We start from the raw sequence: 22,365 nt of genomic DNA on the forward strand, positions 1-22,365 counted from the left end.
CGATGGCCCCCCCCCCCCCAATGCCATGACTGTCTTTCAATATAACTGGGTGTTTCTTCCAGGTTGTAATACAATGCCAAAATCAGCTTGATGCCACGAACCAAGAACGTTGATACATTTTTTTGCAGCCTATACTTTTCCTTTAATATATTCCTTTTGGAGAATCCAATAAATGCCCAAAAATAACCTAAAAGATTAATTCTACTACATTCAAGCACTGTGGTAATTCCATCCAGTGGCAAAAAAACTTGGTGAGATCACCTTTCATTGTACCTGGTAATGTCAATATTAGTTATCCTGGCACCAGAATCAACTAACAGAGAATGGGGAAGGCATTATTCATAAATTCCACCAAAGGATCACTGTAACACTATGGATTGTTCGCACCTTTAGTCTCTACCACATCTACTGCAAGCACCCGTTCATCAACTTTGTTATCTAAACTTTGTACACCATCAAAGTAATCCTGACTACGGACAGTATGAAGAGAGATATCTCTAGAAGCACCTCTGCCACCACTAAGGTGCTTTCCGCCTCTGCATACCTTCCCAAAATGTCCTGTTTTGTTGCACTTTCAACGCTCTTGGATAATTGTGGGACAATTTTTGAAAGAGCATATATGGTAAGAAGAACCACACCTAAAACATAAAGGTTTACTGCCCCCATGTCCTTTGTAAGAATGTGTCCCGTTAGCCTGTGGGTGTCCAGGTTGTGATTCTTTACCACTACCCTGAGATACATTGGCAACTTGGTGCAAACTGGCTACTAATTATTTCAAGTCTTCTCTCAAAGCCTCAGTGCATTTGGCTAAGTCAATAGCCTTGCCAAGTGAAGGATTTTTGAAGGTCAGAAGCATTTCACAAAATTGAAATAAGAGACTAAGGGCCCCATGCATCAACAAAAATAACGGTTGCAAATGGGCAGATTCTCAGAATCTGCCCCTTTGCGACCGGTATTTTTGCATTTGGGATGCATCATCCCAAATGCAAAAATCACAATTTAAGGAATCGCAGAATTTGCGATTACTTAAATTGTGATTGCATTTAAGGAATCCCAAATTGCGATTCCTTAAATGCAACGCATGATGCAATTTAATATAGCAATTTCGCTATTAGGCTTCGCAAATTACCGTCAAATGAAACTGGACGGTAATTGCGAAAACGTTGAAAAATGCACTAAAGTGCATTTTTGAAAGTTACATGTTACACACACACACATGCCCTTGGGGCATGTGTGTCCGCAACATGGGTGCACATTACAATTTCAGAGGTGCTACAGGGTGTCCTTTTGGCACCCTTACACCTTTAAAATTGCATGCGCAATGTGCGAGTACCTAATGGGTACTCGCAAATTGCGCATGCACTTCCCATTAATTCCTATGAACCTGTAGGCCCATAGGAATGAATGGGAAGCCATTCCTTAACTTCAACTCGCAATTTGCGAGTCGCAATTAAGGAATGTGTGGGAATCACTATTGTTTTAGCGATTCCTACATGCATTAGCTTTTGCGATTCCATAATTGCGATTCTTTAATAATCGCAAATAAGGAATCGCAAATAAGGAGTCGCAAAAGCCTACCTTGATGCAGGTGGGGGTAAAACTTTTAGAGGAATGATAAAAGTATCAATTGACGTGTTATCCTCTGTACGATTAACCTCAGGAAAACGGTCAAGAATATTTTGTCCCTCAATCCACAAATAATAATATAACAAATTGCATTTTCTGACTGGGTGATATTTTTGACCATCAATGGCACCCATATAGCCATTAAACAACCTGATCCAAAGTCACCACTTTACCGGGGTTTCTACGGGTTCCTGGAGAAAAGGTGCTGGTGATGTGACTGTATGCATGATTATGAATTAAAAGAAGTGCAACATACTAATACAGTAGTGTTCTTAATCCCTAAATACACCTAACCACTTTACACAAGTATGAAAAATACTAGAATTAATGCCTAGTTGTTGAGCTGTTGAGGAAACACACTGTAGTATTCAGCACAAACGTAGCTTGCCAATCGCTGTACAGAGATAAATATGCAAGAGAAATAAACTTGCCAATCGCTGTTGGCACACAAAGAAAAATCCAGTGCAAATAAGCATGCTAATCGCTGTTATACTTTAGCACTTACAGTGCCCAGTATGTGGTGCAGTGCTCCCAGAAAGTGGAAACTAATTCTGACCAAGTTTATGAATCTACTAATATTTTAGCGTCCTCTGATGAAGATATTGCTAATGAATTTCATGATTATTATCAATCGTTATACACTGATGATACGAATCCCTCCAATCAAAATGTATACACCTTTTTTTCGGGTCTCCCTAAACCCCCTCTGCTTCCTGATGAATTTGCATTACTAGAAAGAGAGGTCACTCTTCAAGAGATAACGGAAGCCATCAAATACCTAAAAAAATCGAAAGTACCAGATCCTGATGGTTTTTCTGTTGAATTTTTTCCCACTTTTTCCTCTATTTTTGCTCCCAAACTTCTGGCCCTTTTTAACTCTTTTATTTCTGATTCAAAAGCTTCTGGTTCCTTTATGGAGGCCTTGATTGTTCTTATTCCAAAACATGATAAAGATCATTCCCTCTGTAAAAATGATCGCCCCATTTCATTAATCAATTTGGACTGTAAGATATTTGCTAAAATTCTTGCCTCTCGCCTTGAGAATATAACCCACTATAGATTAAGACAGATCAAGCTGGTTTTGATAAGGGCAGATTGGCTTCGGACCATGCACGCATGTTTGCTAATGTTATCTCCTTCAGAAGGAAGTACAAATCTCCACTTGCAGCTTTGTCCTTAGATGCCGAAAAGGCTTTTGACCGCATAAACTGTCAATTCATGTTCATTACATTCCAATTGTTTGGTTTTGGTCCAAATTTTATTTCTTATGATAAACTCCTCTATTCTTTTCCTCGTGCTAGTATTTTTGTGAATAACCATTTTTCTAAATCTTTTCCGTTATATAGAGGTACATGCCAAGGTTGTCCTCTTTTGCCCTTGTTATTTCTTTTATGTCTTGAAGCTTTCCTTAGGGTATTTGAGTTAATTCACATATTTCTGGCTGTTGGTATATATGTCTGATCCCAATACTTCCCTCCCTCCCGTTTTGGATGAGTTTCAGTTGTATTCCAGTATCTCTGGATATAAATTGAACTTTTCTAAGACAAAAGTCTTACCCTTGAACTCTATCTGCTATCTATATATGTTCAATAATACCAATTTTACCTGGTGTCCCACAAAAATCAAATACCTTGGTATTTGATTTTCCTCTACCTTATCTACCACCATTAATCATAAGTTTAATGTACTAACGAACAAAATACGTTCACTCCTTCGCTCATGGTCCCCTCTTCATTTGTCATGGTGGGGTAGATTAGATACTATTAAAATGATGATTGTGCCACATGTCCTTTATACATTATCCATGTTACCTTTCCAGGTCCCTGTTTCATATTTTTCACAGATTGACTCTATTTGTACAAAGTTTTTATGGAATAACAAACACCCCCACATTGCTCTTATGAAACTCAAATGTGCCAAAACAGAAGGTGGTGTACGTTTGCTGATTTTAAATCCTATCATTCTGCATTTTGAGTCAGTTAATTTTTTTGCCTTAAATTATGATTTTGCTGATATCCCTATCCCCCGTTGGATTGTTTTTAAGCGTTCCCTATTAAAAGATATTTCTTTTTGAAATACAATATATATGTCTAATTGTACCTTCATTTCAGATAATCCCATTTTAAAATACTCCTGACAGTTATTATATAATATTTTTTCTGATGGTCTAGAATCATATCAATTTTTTTGTCTTCCACTGTTTGGTATAATAAATTTATCAACTACAAACATAAATCATTTTATTACAAACACTGGAAGGAGAAGGGAATTATTTTTATCCATCAGTTAATCCAGCATAATTCTGTTATTCCCTTCCATGATTTCCAATTACATTATAATTTACCTGATTCATTTTTTAATGATATCTTTTAATATCAATGGCTTTGCAGTCTTATTTATCTTCCAAATATTTCCCTTTGGCTTATCCCTCACTCACTCTATCCTCACTGCTATATAGTATCTCTCAGGAGCATAGACCTAAGGCTGCCTTTATTTAATAAGTTGTTGTTATCTCCTGTTACTGAACGACCTAAATCCCATGTAGAATTACTCTGGGAAGCAGATTTATCTTTGTCCCTTTCTATCTCTTCTTGGGATAAATTATGGCTCAAGTTATTTAAAACTTCTATTACCGCTGTTATTACTCAATCATATATTTTATTTATAATAGAGCTGTTATTACCCCTGTTTGTATATCCAAGTTTTCCCCTACTTCCTCGTCCCTATGTTGGTCTTGTTCTAAATCCACTGGGACTTTAATCCATCAATTTTACGATTGTTCTTATGTATTGAAGTTTTGGCAATCTATTTGGTCTAAATGTATGAAAATATTTAAATGTAATATTCCATTATCCATACAAAATGTTTTTCTAGGTTCCTTCTCACCTGATTTTGATGATCATATTTTTTTGTTGTTTGATTTATTCCTTGTTCTAGCATTTAAAGTGATTCTGTCCTGTTGGAAAGATAACTCTAAAGTATCATTATTAACTTGGTGGAACTATATTTGTGATGAACATAGCATTGCTTCTGTTTCTTCTCTTACTCTTTTTCAGAAAATTAAATCTGACCTACTTTGTTTACCTTTTACTTCTTTTCTCTCTAAACATGCACCTGCATCTTAAATTTTTACTTTCTCTTACTTTCTAACTTCCTTTTATTTATCTTCTTTCTCTCTTCCTTTCTTTTCTTCTTTTCTTCTCTCTCTTTCTATCCTCTTATTCTCGTTCTCTCTTTCTTCACCTCTTTTTATCTTTTGCTCTTTTGAATTATTTGCTCATGTTTTTCTCTTATATATTAACTGTTATATTTTATTCATAATAGGTTCATTTGATTAATAATGTTTCTCTTTTTTTGAAATCTTAATAAAAATTGTTAAACAAAAAAAATACCCTAACCATCAGAGACAGACGACTCGGGTCCAAGATGGCGGATTGACACCGCTAAGCGGAGGAACGCTGTATGGGTCCGGGCTAGTGATTCTGCTGCTTATGCCGTGATTTGTGACCACCTTTTGGGATTACGGTTTTCCACACAATCGACTCAAAAAATAAGTTATACCGCAAGCTATACCGCAGGTTTCTGTGATAACACGGATTATACACGGGTGCCGAGAATGCTGAACGCTGCTTACCTGAAATGCTGAAGGCGAAGCTACGGCTGATTGCGGGCCGTTTTCCGCGTCTGACCACATCTGACCCCCCGGAGCTACATCATACACCGGAGCGGGTGTAGGCGGAGGCACATATGCTGGCGCCGAGATAGATGAACACTTGGGAAACTGTGGAGCACTGCTGAATGTTGAAACTACGGCTGATTAAGAGCCGAGTACGGAGCTTGCTGCGCTCCGCTCGATTACCGCGTCTGACCCCTGAGACCACGAGGGGTTGGTCGGCGATTAGTGGGTTTGGCCTGCGGATCTATCGGCAGTTCTCCTCTACGTCGACGGAGATAGAGTGTTCAGTGATGGCACCGAAACCTCCAGCAAGGAATACTCGGACTACAGCAGGAACGGGGAAACAAACGACAGCGCCGCTCTTAATGACTTCTAATTCCAGCAATCCAGTCTCTCTGGGGGGTCCTGCTAACAACCTATTGACTTCCACGCTGGATGTGAACAAACAATTCTCTGGTAGGCAAGAGAAACTGGGGGAAATTGTGGGTGGTGTAGAAGCTGATACAATGCTTTCAAATGTGGGTGCTCAGCCAGTGATGCTCGAGTCTATGTGCAACAATGCTATTGTAAATAATCAGGGCATTGCTACAGTTTCCAGCATTGCTACAGTTCTCACGGTTGAGGCTAATACTGGTTCTTCTGTTCTGACTAATCAATATACTGATACCAGCACAGCCCCCACACATTCTGACTCTCTCTGTATGGAAAAAGTACCAACTAATCAAGCGCTGCCTATTAACCTGTCTACTGATTTAAATGTTAATTCTGTTGAAATAGGAGTGCTAGGGGCTGAAGGCGGCGACAATGCTGAAAGCATTGAAACAGATGAGGAGTATCTTGACCTTTACGAACATGGGAACAACTCGCCTTCAGGATTGATTAAAGATAAAACTATTAATTTCAAAAAACTTAGAGGCAAAACTAAGAATAAAGCCAAAAAGACTATTAGCAAATCTAAACCAAACACTATGAAAGCTATTGCAGAAAACAGCCCTATCAGACAATGAGTGCAAGCTAAGGGCGGTGTTAAATCAATGGCAATGAGATTATCAGGTAACAGCCCAACTGATTTAGGTATGATAACCAATGATGTTAATGCCTCTGTAGCAATGACTGACGCGCCCGGTTCGATGGGTTCTAGCCAACGACCAAATGTAACATCCACTGCAGGTCAGATTGCAGAAGTTGAGGCGGCTACAACGGAAAGACAGGAACTATCTGGCCTTGGCTCTGGCAACAAACCACTAGAAGAGTCTCCCTTTTCTTCACTAACAAGTCTGCAATTGCCTTCCTTAATACCGACAATACCTATGAGCGATACTCCTATACTCTCATCTAACAATAACACCTCAGCAGAGGATACAACAAGCATAGTAAGATCAACAAAAGGGGGCTACGCACCGGCTCCAGTGATAGAATCAACTAAAGAGAATAATTCTGAAGGACCGGCTCAACCGTCTATACTATCAGCAGATTGGACCCTTCAAGTGGAGGTGTCCGCTTCATTTCAGACGATATTACAGTTACTTAATGAACAGAAACAAGAAGCCAAGATTCATTATCAACAGATGCGGGAAGACAGCAATAAAACTCAGGCTTCTTTGCAAGAACTGTCATGTAAATTGGGAGCTGTATCCCAAGAGGTGGAGGAATTACAGCAGAGAGTGGTTCTAACAGAGGAAAAATCACACCGTTCAGAGATTGCTGTGAATAAACATACTTCTCAACTTCTTCAGATGCAAGCTAAAACTCGAAGATTTAGAAAATAGACAACGGAGACAGAACCTACGCGTTTTTGGCATAGCGGAGGGAGTCGAGGGAGCTGACCCTAGGGCATTTATTGTCCGACTGTTTCAGAAGGCTTTTCCTGATTTATCAGATTGGGATTGGGACTCTCAGATCCAACGCGCCCATCGGCTTCCCTTATTGCAAAGGAATAAGAGTGGTAAATTTCCTCGCCCAATCCTGATCTGTCTTGGTAATTATCTGCTCCGACAAGCCATATCAATAAAAGCTCGGCCAAATACTCCAGTTACTATTGACTCAGTTATATTTTTTGTTCGATCTGATTTAAGTAAACTTTCTTTGGAACGACGCCGGAAACTGAAACAATTTATTGATCCAATTAAGGAGTTGGGTTACCAAGCTTTTTTGCAAGAACCAGCAAAACTGAAAGTATTCAGGAATGGTCGCTCTTACTTCTTTCTGGAAGAGAACGAGGTTGAATCTGCTATTGCTAAGTGGAGACTGGAAAAATGAAGTGGATATTGACTAATGCTATGCTCTTCCTATTGTCCTATTGTCTTGCTCTGCTGTTAACATTTCAATTTCTTCTTTGACTGGTCTAACCAGATGACTAGGTGGGAATAGATACATTAGTTACTGATGACTTTAAACACGGTTTTCTTTTGACCATTTTTGAATGCCCGGATCCTACAGGCGGCTAAATCCGCTTGTTGGCTGCCATTATAGCGGCAGCCGAATTAAGGGGGGACCTGCAGGTAACTATGGGGTGGGGGGAGGTAGGGGTAGAGTGTGGGGTGGGCAAGGGGAAGATATGCTTTGGGGAAAAAAATGCATCAAAGGACACAAAAACTATAAAAAAACTATGAGGAATTATAATGCTGTTATGATTTACTATAGAGGTCATATAGATAGCGATATACTAAATTTGAAATGCATCAAATAAAATGCTTAACCTGGAACGTGTCAGGTTTAAATAATAAAATAAAGCGGCGTCTTGTATATGAGGAGCTTAAGATGTATAACCCTCAAATTGTGGTTCTTACTGAAACTCATATTGCTTATAAAGATAAACACTTGCTTAAACAACTAGGATATGATATTTTAGTTTGCACTGACTTTAATGCTTCAATTCGGGGGGTAGCGATTTTAAAACATAAAGGATTAAAATGTGAGCTACTTAAGACATTAACTGATAAAGCTGGTAGATGGGCAATAGCACAGATAAAGCTAGAAAACCGAAAATATACAATATGTGGAGTTTATGCATCAAATCAAGACGAGCCTATAATTTTTGATCAGATTAACATGGAATTACTTGTATGGGAGGGGGAATATATTGTGCTGGGTGATTTTAATTGTATAATGAACTATAACTTGGACATTACCAGGAAAAATTCCCTTCCGAGAATGAGGAAAACTAGAGCTGCAATTTTGGATTTAGCTGCTATTCATCTCCTAAAAGATGTATGGAGATGTTTAAATCCCAAAGTAGCTGGCTATACATTTTATTCTGCTGCGCATAAGGTATGCTCACGCATAGATATGATTTGGGCTTCAGACTTTATTCTTGGTAATTGTTCGATGGCTATATACCCAAGGGTAACCTCGGACCATAACCCGATCTCTTTAACATTTGAATTAGCAACTGAAGAGTCTTCCCCTCGTCTTTTCTCATTTCCACGCTATTTGTTTTCTGACACGCTGTTTGTAACTCAACTTAAAGAGCATATAAAAGAATTTATTGATATCAACATACAATCTAGCTCACCCTGGATAGTATGGGATTCTTGCAAAGCTAGTATACGTGGATTCACCCAACAATACATTTGGCGACAAAATAAAGAACTTCGAAATTTAAATAAGGGAAGGCTTATTGAAATTCGTGATGTTGAACTTCAAATATACGATGCAATTTCTAACGGGGTTTTGAACTTAGATGTACTAAACTTTAAACTAATTGAGCTTAAAGCTGCATTAAAAGATCTTCTCAGGGGTAAGAGTATTAGCAAATTAAAGAAATATCAATTAGATCAGTATGAAAATGGTGATAAAGTTGGTAAACTACTGGCTTACAAAGTTGCTGAAGATCGATCTCAGAATATGGTTAAAGAAATTAAAGGGGATAACAATCAATTATTTTGTGACTCAAAATCGATATTACAACAATTTGCTTCCTTCTATCAAGTTTTATATACACCAGAAACTGCTATATCAGATGATAGCATTAATACTTATATAAACCTAAACAAAGCTAAAAATCTAAAGCCGGAACAATCTGTTCAATTAGCGGCCGATATTACAGCAATAGAAATTAGGGATGCTATCAAGTCTTTAGCAATGGGTAAAGCTGTAGGTGAAGATTTTATTCCTCTGGAACTTTATAAACACTGTGCTGAGGAATTGATACCATTATTTACTGATGTGATTTGTGCTATAGGTAAAGGGCAACAAGCACCCAGATCTTGGAATTTAACACAAATTATTATTTTTTTTTTAAAAGGGCAAAGTACCCCAAGAGAGAGGATCATACAGGCCAATTTCACTTATCAATAGTGATGCTAAAATCTTTGCCAAAATATTGGCTACTAGGCTTGCGCCACTCATGTCCCAGCTTGTTTCTCCCCAACAACATGGTTTTATTCCAAAGCGAGATACTACAGCGCATATTAATATGGCCATATCTGCCTTTGATGCTGCACGGACTAAACCCGCCCGACTCGGTATGATCTTATTAGATGCAGAAAAAGCATTTGACCGGGTGGGGTGGGGTTTTTTATGGGCAGCTTTACAGGCATTTGGCATCAATGGTCAATTTTTACGATGGATTCAATCGATATACGATAATCCCATGGGTAAGATCGCGTATATGGGGAAATGCTCTATTATGTTTCCAATTAAAAGGGGGACAAGACAGGGGTGCCCTTTATCACCCCTGCTTTTCGCTTTAGGGATGGAACCCTTTTTAACCGCACTTCAACGCCAGGCTTTAATTTGTCCTTTTTTTAATGGCTTAAATAAACTAGATATTACTGTATACGCGGACGACGTTGCAGTTTTTTCCTCAGATGTGTCTCAAACCATGAAAGGCATTATAATAGAAGCAGGTATATATGGATCTGTTTCTGGCTATAGACTTAATACTACTAAAACTCAAGTTGTTATGAATTATCAATCACCTGCCCCTATCCCTGGAACGTGTTGCGCTGCAACCTATCTAGGCGTCAAAATCTCTTCTGATATTGACTCTATCATAGCATTAAACTACGAACCTTTATTAAAAGAGACCGCTATGCAGTTTAAGAAATGGCATAAATTACCAATTAGTATGATTGGCCAAATAAATTTAATTAAAATGAAAATTTTGCCTAAGTTCTTATATTTGTTTCGAGCAATTCCCTTACGGGTTAACAATTCTTATTTTCTTAGATTAGAGGGTATTATTAGCAGCTTTGTATGGGGATATAAAAAAGCCCGACGTGCAGTATCATCACTTAAACTCCCTTTCAATCAAGGGGGATTGGCGCTTCCGGACTTCAAACTCTATTATTGGTCAGCGTTTCTGATTCGGCTACGTAGTTTGACAGTCATTGATAAATGTTTGTATTTTCATAGGTTTCTACTAGGACCGGATGCTAATATGTTTCTTTACAGGCTGAATGACCCTAACTACTTCAAAAGGGTTCAATTCAAGACAATACGTGATACTGTTAGCATTTGGCGATCTATTATGGTTAAATGTAATACTTCTCTTTTACATTATAAAACACCTTTATGGGGTAATCCTGGCTTTCCTTTAATTTTTCATGACCCAACTTGCCGATTACTTTTAGATTCTGGTATCAGATTCTTGGGAGATTTATATGACCATCAGGGATTTATGGCATTTGATAAAATGAAACATTGTTATAATTTATCCGAACTGGCACGGTTTAAATGTTATCAGATTAAAGACTATTTGGTGAAGAAACTAGAATTTACTATGGTACTAGATTCCGAGATATGGGATTGTATTTATAGAGATGTAGACAAATCCATGATTAGCTTAGGGTATAAGCTTTTTTCTGACTTCAGGATTAGCGATGTCATAAACTTAACAGAGAAATGGAATAGAAAACTGGCTTTGACTGTACCAACTGATCTAATTAGTACATCTCTTAAAAGCCTAAACTTATCTGTTCAATCTTCTAGTCTAAAACTGCAAATGTTTAAAACTGTTTGTCAATTATACCATACTCCTGAGAGAATCCTTAAATGGACAACGAATAATAATTATTGTGATCGCACGAAATGCCCTAAATGTGACCTGAGTGGCGCTGATATTCTCCACATGTTTTTTTCTTGCCCACGCCTTAGTGAGTATTGGGATGGAATAATTAAGGTGATTGCTGATAGACTTGATCAACCCATTTCATTTTCATCTATTGATGTGTTAGTAGGCATCAGTAGGGGTAATCGCGCACTTAGAGATTTGTTGAATATTTAAATCACATGCGCAAGACTAACTATTGCTAGAGCCTGGATTAAAAAAAAAACACCAATAGTTCTGGAATGGTGGAGCCTAGTTAAGGAAACATATAATATGGAGACTGCTATTGCTGCTTCAAGGGGTATACAGGCTGAACGAAAAATTGGGGTTCATTTATGCCTCAGTAATTGTATTTGTCATGTTTCTTTTTTTGGATCCTTCTCTTTGGTCTTTTTTTCTAAAAACTTATGTATGTATGACCTCTTTATTGGCTATGGCCTATGCAATGCTTAATGCTTGTTTACTGCAATTATTGCAACATTTTATTTCTGGCTTATTTTGTGTATCCATTTGATGCAAATAAAAAATCTTTAAAATAAAAAAAAAAAAAAAAAAAAAAAAATACCTCTGAAGAAGTTTCCATTGGGTGTTGCTGGCTGAAATAACTGACTGAGGAAGCATGGAAAGGCTGCTGCAAGAGATGTACACAATGTGAGCAGACATAGTGGGCTTCAAGTAAGCCATTGTTCTGTTTGCTCAGGAGCGCACACCGTGGTAATGCCGAACGGCAATGAATGGAGCTGACAAATGCCCCACCCTCGAAACATGAGCACACCACATCACAAATGCAAGCAGACCACACGTTAGAGCGGGACGCTAACATGACACAACTGCTCAACTGCTATTATGCCTGTCTCCAAATGCCGATACCCCGGCTGACACCCTTATACCTAATAAAGTTACGATTGGGGAGAGGGGTTGGCCTAACAGCTAAGGCGCTCGACCTCGGACCTGGGGATCTGGGTTCAAGTCTCGGTAACGACGCCAAAAACCCCCTGTGATTCTGGGCAAATCACTTAATCTCCCCGTGCCTAAAATGAAAGTGTGTCCTCATGTAACGTAACTGGTGCTATGTAAAGCGCTCTGATAACTGATTCGGTTCGGTTCTAGTTCGCGCTATATAAAACTCTGCAAAAAAAAAAAAATTTGTGTATTTTTGTGGTACTTCTTGGTACTATGGGCCAACCATCGCCTGAAGAGGCCCACCCTGGGCAAAATTCTGTACCTTGAATATTGGTGGGGATTCATGACACTTTGGGTCATCAATGGTATGATCGTGCTTACCCAGGTCAAACATTAGCCTTATCACTTGATGATGAGTTTTGTGGTTTTTGGGGACAGTCATGGACTGATGGCGTCCACTCTCAGGAAAACTTTGCCTCTGACATTTATGTGATGATTCCTGGCTATTTGAGGCTGGACTAGATCTGCTAGTCTTGTAATCCTGCCCAGTGAGTTTTTGACCTAATAGACATGCACAGACATGATTTCCTCTCTAATATAGGTGGACTTTATGGGTGGCAGGACTCAAAGGCAGCTACTGATGTGGCATAGCTCCGCTTCCTTCTCCATCCCACGATAGTGGTGCACCTGAAAATCTACACAGTGTAGCCAGTGATTGTGTGTTAATTTATATCTTGAGGCACACACAGAAGCCCCTCCACCAATCAGGCAAGAGTTCAGCATGCTGTGGTACACAGTAGGGCGAAGAGCGAAAGGCATAGCTGGAGAAAAGGTACTATTTGCGGATTATGAGCAACTGTGCTGCCCCAAAGCAGTCTGTTCTTCAGTGTTAGCCATAGGGTCATTAAAATACAGCATGTGGTGGAAGTCACAGTACTGCCAGAGGAGTCATTTATCATTCACACAATCCCCACCCCCTCTGCACTTAAGCCTGGGAGATCTGATGAAGCATGAAGGTCTTGTTTGCATCAGCACCAGCTCACTCCCACCATTATTACAAGAAACCTGCGGGCAACATGTTGTTTCTCTATAACCTCCATGCCCTACGTTGCTGAGTCTACAAAGTTCTGGTAGTGCAGAACTTAACAGTTGAGCACACCATGGAGTGTGGCTTGGATGAGAAAAGATGGCGTCTCAATGAATTATTTCTCCTCAACTCAAGCAATTAAAATGATTTGTTATTTTGTATTTGCACCATATCCTAGTAGATACAGCACATGTCTGCTCTCTCCGTTTCACGCAAAGAAGCTCAGCACCTTTGCTCGCTGCGTGCCATTCTTTAAAACAATGGGAAATCTGGCTCTGGGTGTCTAAAAGGCAAACAGATATGACTTAATATAGACCCCACTTTTCATCCTGCCATTTTGAGACACCGCAAGGTGGCATTTCATCACTGCGCGAAGGTGGAGGAAGTAAAAAACAAGCATTGGAGAAATGGATACATTTCTCCTCGTTGCGCCTCACTACGCCTCCCCTGGGAGGCGCAGCATTCAGAAGCATTTCCAGGTTTATGATTTCTCGTAAATCTGGAATTGTGTCGGGTTCCATGGGTGTTGCGTGGGAAAACCCACAGCAACACCCATGGAACGCCCCTTTCAATCAAAGTCCTGCGTGTAAAGGGGCCGTATTTACATGGGCAGGAAAAGCCACACAGGGTGGCTTTTCCTGTCCTTTTAAATATGGGGCAGCAAAATGCGCCACAGGTGCATCACAAAAAGTGACGCACCGGTGGCGCAAGGGCCTTGTAAATAAGCTGCTTAATGTTTTTTCCAAGATCTCCATACAGGCATAGCACCAATCAATAAACCATCATATACAGGTGTGCCATTATTTCCATCATGCCTTTGTGTCCAAAGCACTTAGGACAAATGATGCCATCCGCATGTGAACTGTGCAGTGTCAGAGATCCGAGAGTTTCATTCCAGGCCAGCGGGCGATCAGATTGCACAGCTGTGGGCAATTTATCTGAAAATGAAGAAAGCAAACATGCTCTGTTGTGCGACGCTAATTTGATTGTGGGCAGGGGGTAACGTGGAATTCCTGCTCACATCCTCTTTCTACGTAATTGACCTGGAATAGATCCCTCTGGGCTCCAGAAACCCCTATATTTCCTGAAAGGCGCCTGGTCTGTGAAAGAGTCACATGTGCGGTGGACGGAGCAGATCCCTGGTGCTCTCATCAAGGAGACTAGCATGTGGGCCCAATGTATAGAAACGTTGCCGTATAAACAGGAAGTATATAGATCTCAGGTAGAGACTGCTAAACATAGCTTAGCTTGGAACCATTTCCTTACCCTTTGGTACTCCTGGACCTTTCCTTCCTACCTCCTGTCTCAGGGGGACAGCAGCAGGAACAGAAAGTAAATAGTTACATTAAAAGTGAGGATCCGTTACACTGGAAAAAGTGAGGATCCGTTACACTGGAAACAAGCCAGAAGTAAACAGCCAATAACTGTGAGCAGGCCCGGACTGGCCATAGCGGGCACCGGGCAATCCTCCGGTGCGCCGCACAGGTGGGGGTTGGTTTTGGGCCCCTGGGGGCCGATTTTGTTACAGGGCCGTTTTTGCAGCAAAGCTGGGGGCTGGGGAGGGGGGCGGCCGAGCTCTTTGCCAGGGCCTGTTTTGGTTCCCAGTCCGGGACTGACTGTGAGGACCCAGACACTAGAAATAAGCCAGAAATATACTGTCATTAAAAGTGAGGGCCCAGATACTGGAACTGCCAATAAAAGAGAGGGGTGAAACACTGGACCTAATGCGGAAATTCACTGCCATCAAAAGTGAGAGTTCCATACATAGAACTAAGCCCCAAATACACTGCCATTATTTGCTGCTACGTTAATGGCGGAGCAAATATGATGCGGTTTCTAGGAACCTCATGGGCCAATCAACATGTTTTGCATGGTTTTGCGCCATTTCACTGCTTTGAAGGTGTCTCCCATGTTGAATGTGGAGGGGTGCCCGAGAGACCGCGCGAGCCGCCAGGGCAGCTCATCTGGAGAGGAGGTTTGCGAAGATGGCTATAAGGTTGGAGCAATGGGTGACTTTTCAGCTGTGGCAGGAATTTCTACCCCTAGCGCATTGAATGCGTGAGTTGTGAGAGTGTTCATGCGCTTAATGTACACAAAACTTTTTTTTTTAAATACCTACCCCGCCGGCACAGCTGTTTGGCTTGGATTTAGCAGACCCTCTGATTCATGGAAATTCATTAATGTGGTCCCTTCTAACAGCCAGCGCGCTCCGCACCGCCACAAATCGCGTCATTCGGCGAGAAATTTTACGAGTTTCATTTAGATGTTGCAGCGGGAGATGACCGCTGACTAACGGGCGCCTTCGCAAATCATGCGTACTATCGACAAGCGCTGCTCGTTCCCCATAGTCTGGGGAAGAAGCCCCCTGATGAGAAACATCTGAACTGCCAGCCCCAGGGCACCCAACTTTTCTACCATCCTCCATTTCTCAGAAAATAAAAACAATTTGACGTTCTCTTTAATACAGCACTTGCCGCCTTAAATACAGCAATTTTAAAAAGCTGGTGCGATTGTAAATGATGAAATACGGTACAGTCACTGTGTTGCCAACTGTAGATCCAAAGACCTGGATTCTAAGCAAGCATTCCTCAATCAATCACACTGTGTGATCTTGGGCCTCTTTTCCACTGTCTTGGTTCTTATATAAGTGGGGAACACATAGAAGGAGGTTAAATAACGGTATGAGCACTGCTTAATTTGTGCCGGTGTTTTCAGACTATGGGTATCGGCATTCACTTTTGGGGACCGGCACTTGTTTTTCTTTACCAGACCTTGACCAAGATCGAGCGAAAGAAACCTAGAAAAGTGGGAAAGAAGGAGGAAGAGAGAGAGATCGAGAAAGTGGGAGAAAGCAGGGACAAAAAAAGTGGGAAAGTGGAGTGAGGAGAGGAAGGAGTGTATGGTGTGGAGGAAAGAAGCATGAGATGGAAGCTGGACTTGACAGCCCTACTTCCGCAGCACCGTGGCAGGCTCACAGTAAACACTTTTATTTGACAAATTACCCACTAATGTAACAGCTCAATATTACAAGTCAGCAGTGTTCAGTTACTCGACCTTGGAAGGATGATGGGTGCCATCCGGTGTATTGGAATAAAATCCTGTGAGCAGTAGGGCAGCCACAGACCTCATCAGGGACACTCAGCGGACTGTAACTGGGAGAGCCCCCCGTACCCTGGGTACATATCCAGGAAGTGACGCTGCCTTGTAAGCTGATAGAGTCTAACATGCGCCTTAAGGATAAAGGCCAGCACTGCCCTAACGTGACTAGAAGCTAATACAATATTTCAAGTGGAGACGGATCGTTATGTGGCTGCAAGCCCAGCTCTGTAGAGTATGAACCAATAATGCCACATAACTAGTGCCAATTAGTGATCCTTTGGCCACAGAGTTTTCGTATTATTTTGGATTTACCGAAGAATCTCCTACCAGAGCCCCGCGGAATATGTATGTGGTAGGCTTTATGTCTGTTCCAGATCCAACCGGGTGATCCAAGGTGTAAATGTGTGCATAAATAACGAGTGGATCTGGTGGGCAAGAACCTGCGATGGTCTTATGCTTTGAGCCGTCACCCTTCCCCCACCGTCTTCCCATGCTTCCTAGTTTCCTATCTGCCAAAGTGCAGAGGTCTAGAAACTGGCAAACCCCCACTTTTAAAGCCCTTAGACCAGAGGTCTTCAAACTTTTGGATGCCGAGACCCCCCTGTCAACATTTACAGGTGTAACGACCCCCTCCTGCCAAAAATTTCTAAACCTCTAGGCAGGGCTACTGGAATTATGAGGCAGGTGAGGACCAAATTATGCGACAGGCTTGACTAAATGGTGTGAGGTATCAAAGACCGCGCCTTACAGGGACATATTCAAGACCCAAGCCTGTAAAGTGATCTACTGAAGCGGCGAGGGGGCAGTGGGCACCGTTGCTCCATGCTAAGTGCCTGGTGCCAGCCAGCTTCAGACTGAGGAGAACGACAAAGCAGACGAGTGCTTGAAATGGAAATATGAAAGTGCAGTAACTCACTCTCTTAGAGTTCCTGTTGGTTACTGAGTAGTGTAAGTACTCACACCTTAAAATGATTGAACCCATGCAGAGATGTGCCTTACTCTCCCAACAAAAGTACTGAACCCATGCCAAGACGTTCCAGTACTCATCCATTAAAAGTAATGCACCCTGCTCAGAAGTACTGATAAACTGCATTTAAAAGTATTGCTCCAGCGCTGAGAAGTGCCGGTTCTAATGCATTACGGTATTTCACCCTGTTCAGAAGTGCTGGTACTCTTCCATTAAAAGTATTGAGCACATGCTAAGAAGTGCCTGATCTCGCCCATTAACAGTATTGAACCCATGCTGAGAAGTGCTGGTACTCTCCGAATAAAAGTATTGCCCTGTGCTAAAACGTGCAAGTACTCACTCAATAAAAGTATTGCACTCTACTGAGAAGCACTGATACTCTCCCTCTAAAAAAGTATTTAACCCATGCTCAGGAGTGTTGGTACTCATCCTTTAAAAATATTGCACTGTGCTGAGAAGTGCTGGTGGTCTCCCATCAAAAGTGTGGAAACCATGCTGAGAAGTGCTGGTCCACTACCATTAAGTATTGAACCCATGCTGCCAAGTTTCTGTACTCCTCCATTGACAGTATTGCACCCTGCTGAGTAGTGCAGGTACTTTCCCATTAACAGCGTTGAACCCATGCTGAGAAGTACTGATACTCTCCCTTTAAAAAAGTATTTCACCCATGCTGAGAAGTTCCTGTACTCATCTATTGACAGTATTGCACCCTGCTGAGAAGTGTTGGTACTCTCCCATTAAAAATATTGTACTGCGCTGAGAAGTGCTTGTACTCTCCCATTAAAGGTGTTGAACCCATATTGAGAAGTGTTGATACTCTCCCATTAACAGCGTTGAACCCATGCTGAGAAATGCTGATACTCTCCCATTAAAAGTGATGAACCCATACTGAGAAGTGCTGATACTCTTCCATTCACAGCGTTGAACCCATGCTGAGAAGTAATGATACTCTCCCTTTAAAAAGCATTTCACCCATGCTGAGAAGTTCCTGTACTCATCTATTGACAGTATTGCACCCTACTGAGAAGTGTTGGTATCCTCCCATTAAAGGTGTTGAACCCATGCTGAGAAGTGCTGGTTCACTCCCATTAAAAGTGTTTAATCCATGCTGTGACATGCTGGTGGTACTCTCCCAATAAAAGGATTGCCCCCGTGCAATGACGTGTCAGTACTCACCAATTAGAAGTATTGCACCCTACTGAGAAGTACTGATACTCTCCCTCTAAAAAAGTATTTAACCCATGCTCAGAAGTGCTGATACTAATCCTTTAAAAATATTGCACTGTGCTGAGAAGTGCCGATACCCTCTCATTAAAAGTATTGCGCCCATGGTGCAAATTTCCAGTACACTTCCGTTGATAGTATTGCACCCTGCTGAGAAATGTGCATACTCTCCCATTCAAAGCATTGCACCCTGCAGAGAAGTGCTGTTACTCTCATTCAAAGCATTGCACCCTGCAGAGAAGTGCTGTTACTCTCCCATTAAAAGTGCTGACCCATGCTGAGAAGTGCTGTTACTCCCCCATTAAAACGGTTGAACCCATGCTGAGAAGTGCTGTTACTCTCCCATTAAAGGTGTTGAACCCATGCTGAGAAGTGCTGATTCTCTCTCCTTAAAAGTGTTGAACCCATGCCGAGAAGTGCTGTTACTCTCCCATTAAAGGTGTTGAACCCATGCTGAGAAGCGCTGATACCCTCTCATTAAAAGCATTGCGCCCATGGTTTTGCATCCTGCTGAGAAATGTGCATACGCTCCCATTCAAATCATTGCACCCTGCAGAGAAGTGCTGTTACTCTCCCATTAAAAGTGTTGACCCATGCTGAGAAGTGCTGTTACTCCCCCATTAAAACTGTTGAACCCATGCTGAGAAGTGCTGTTACTCTCCCATTAAAGGTGTTGAACCCATGCTGAGAAGTGCTGATTCTCTCTCCTTAAAAGTGTTGAACCCATGCTGAGAAGTGCTGTTACTCTCCCATTAAAGGTGCTGAACCCATGCTGAGAAGCGCTGATACCCTCTCATTAAAAGCATTGCGCCCATGGTTTTGCATCCTGCTGAGAAATGTGCATACGCTCCCATTCAAAGCATTGCACCCTGCAGAGAAGTGCTGTTACTCTCATTCAAAGCATTGCACCCTGCAGAGAAGTGCTGTTACTCTCCCATTAAAAGTGTTGACCCATGCTGAGAAGTGCTGTTACTCCCCCATTAAAACTGTTGAACCCATGCTGAGAAGTGCTGTTACTCTCCCATTAAAGGTGTTGAACCCATGCTGAGAAGTGCTGATTCTCTCTCCTTAAAAGTGTTGAACCCATGCCGAGAAGTGTTGTTACTCTCCCATTAAAGGTGTTGAACCCATGCTGAGAAGCGCTGATACCCTCTCATTAAAAGCATTGCGCCCATGGTTTTGCATCCTGCTGAGAAATGTGCATACGCTCCCATTCAAAGCATTGCACCCTGCTGTTACTCTCCCTTTCAAATTGAAGCTGTGCAGGTACTCCATATCTGACAGTACCTGCCATGTAAAAGCCGTAAACTACAGACAACGCCAGAGGCAAAGAACATTTGCAGGACTTGCTCTACCGACTTCTACCTAAAGTGACCTAAAGTTATATAAGCTTTACATTTCTTTTTAGCCCAGTCGGATACGCCGAATCTGCATTGAGGCTGAATTCAAAGTACAGACGAGTGTCAGAGAAGTAAAGAAAGCCTTGGTAACTCACCCGAGTGCCCCCTCTCGCAGGCTGCTGCTCCCTCGCCTCCCCCGGAGCTGTGCTTATGTCCAGAGAGCATGCGGTGCCCTGATAGCTGCCTTATCCCCCGTGCCAGCCTGCCGTGATGTCAGCGGGGACTTCCAAGAAACGCCAGGCCCGGCCGGGTGGCTCCTGCGCGCCTTGAGGCCATCGGACGGCCGCTAGGCGCCCCGCATGTCAGCCAGAGCAGCGCTTCCCGACACTGCGAGTCCCCTCAGTGAGCTGCAGCGGGACGCGGGGCTGCCTCCCGCCTCCCCCTTTGCAGTCTGGCAGGGGGATTGGGAAAATGCGGCTAATTGAAAGGACATGCCGGGCTGTGCTTACGTCTTGAACCCTCTGCTATGAATCACAAGGCATCGGATGCCTGCCCCGCTCCGGAGGGGGTCGGGGGCTGGCCCCGCATCCTCTGTTTACTCGGGTTTATGATGCTTTCTCTCCGCTAATCACAAACAGCCGTCTGCAGAAGTCCCCTCCACTCCCCCCTCCTCTTCACTGGAAATTATTTGGGACCGTTTACCATATTTTAAGGTTTATGAAGGTTTCTAAACCATTTCTGCGGTTTGCATTCTTAATCCCATATCTTTATTACTCTCTGTAGGTTACGTGTACATTTTTTTTAACAAGCATACCTCAGATCTGGTCTGTGTTTTTTTAAAGAGAAGGTTTCACATGGTAAATATGGAATTGATATCTGCTCGTTTTAAAAAAAGTGGTTAACAACATTAAAACTGGGACTTCTCTCTAAATAAAAAAAAAAACGTAAGCGTCCTGTGTGTCCCACAGCTACAAACATGGTTATCTTGTTTCTAAGCACTTGCCAAACACGGGGGCCTACAGAGAATTGCGGCATTTTGCAGAGGATCACACCGTTTGGTTGATTCTCGTGAGCCGGGATTCAATGTTAAATTGCCGCGTTCTTCAGTTCAAGCATTTTTCAGAAAGCACGGAAACTTCCCACTGTGACCCAGAAGCGAGTAACCAAGAGCTAAACAGAAGCAAAATGTATCCCCCATCTCTCCTCTCATACTGCCAGGGGCCTGGCGAATGCGTTAGTAATATGCACAAGCAATTACTGCCGCAGCTTCCTGCCTGGCTAACCTCAGTTTATTGTCCCAGACAAGGGCAACAGCCAAGGGAACAGGCAGAGAACGAAGTGACTCCCCACTTTGATCTGTACCTGCTATGCGACCCAAACCGGAAGAATTCCGCTCACAGTGCTAACCTTCCGCTGATCTATCCGTCCATTCTTTGTGGTGCATCTACCTATTCATCCTTTCACTATTCCATGCAGCTATCGGTGCCCCATTCTATCTATCCATCACTCACTCACCAATGTATCCATCCAGTCATCCTTTCAGGCATTCATCTGTTCACCCACCCGTCCTTTATCATTTCTTTCATTTATCCATCTATCCTTTCAGCATTCCCCCCACCCATCCACCCTACCATTCATCCACCCGTTCACCAATTCGTACATCTATTCATTCATACACACTCCAGACCATTTATTCTTCCTTTTACCCATCTATCCATCCTTCCGTTCACCCATCAATTACCTCACCCTTCAATCTATCTCTTCTTTCATGCATCCCTCTGGGGCTTTCACCGTTCTATCATCCCATTCATTCATTCATCCTTTCACGTTTCCATCCATCCATCGATCCTTTCACCATTGCATCTGTCCTCTCACTCTTCCATTGAACCACCCTTTAGCCTTTCCTTCTTTCCACCTTTACTTCTTTTCCCTCTTCTTGACAATTTTTTTCCTTCACAGATTCTCTCTCCCTTTCTCTATTTCCTTTTTTATAATTTTTCCAAGAAGCCTGCTGCTGGCAAAGCCAAGTGTCGTAATGACTAATTCCAAGGCTGCTTGGCCTTGATTCCACCGCATGTTCTTTTCTTCGCCCGCCGTAAACTACCCAACCTATTTATCATTCTCTTGCAGTTCTTTCTTCATACCCAATTTCTCTATTTGTCTTTATTTTCCTATCATTCTTTTCCTCGTTCTTTGTACTCTTTCTGTTTTTCTCTCTTCTGCCTCCCCTCTCCGATGATAAAAAATATGTCAGTGCAACCCAACATGAGTGCTGCTGCCCACCATAAGCAACCACCAGCACAAATTAAGCACTGTCTGGATATTGTTTACACAACACCAGCCATTGTTTAAACTGCTACTGCCACACCAAACACATGGATCCCCGAGTAT

General features: G+C 42.1%; 1 protein-coding gene across 2 annotated transcripts in view; it reads right to left on the reverse strand.

The window, feature by feature from the left end:
• Nucleotides 1-20,491, reverse strand: part of RIPOR3 (RIPOR family member 3) — a 452,740-nt gene extending 432,249 nt beyond the window's left edge. For both annotated transcript variants that reach the window (XM_078652038.1, XM_078652039.1), the window contains exon 1: nt 20,130-20,491. In XM_078652038.1, coding sequence (XP_078508164.1) covers nt 20,130-20,199 — 70 coding nt within the window. In that variant the 5' untranslated portion in view covers nt 20,200-20,491. The remainder of the gene's footprint in view (nt 1-20,129) is intronic.
• Between the last annotated feature and the right edge of the window lie 1,874 nt (nt 20,492-22,365).

The sequence above is a fragment of the Lissotriton helveticus genome, chromosome 7 (genome assembly GCF_964261635.1).
Source record: "Lissotriton helveticus chromosome 7, aLisHel1.1, whole genome shotgun sequence".
Taxonomy (NCBI): domain Eukaryota; kingdom Metazoa; phylum Chordata; class Amphibia; order Caudata; family Salamandridae; genus Lissotriton; species Lissotriton helveticus.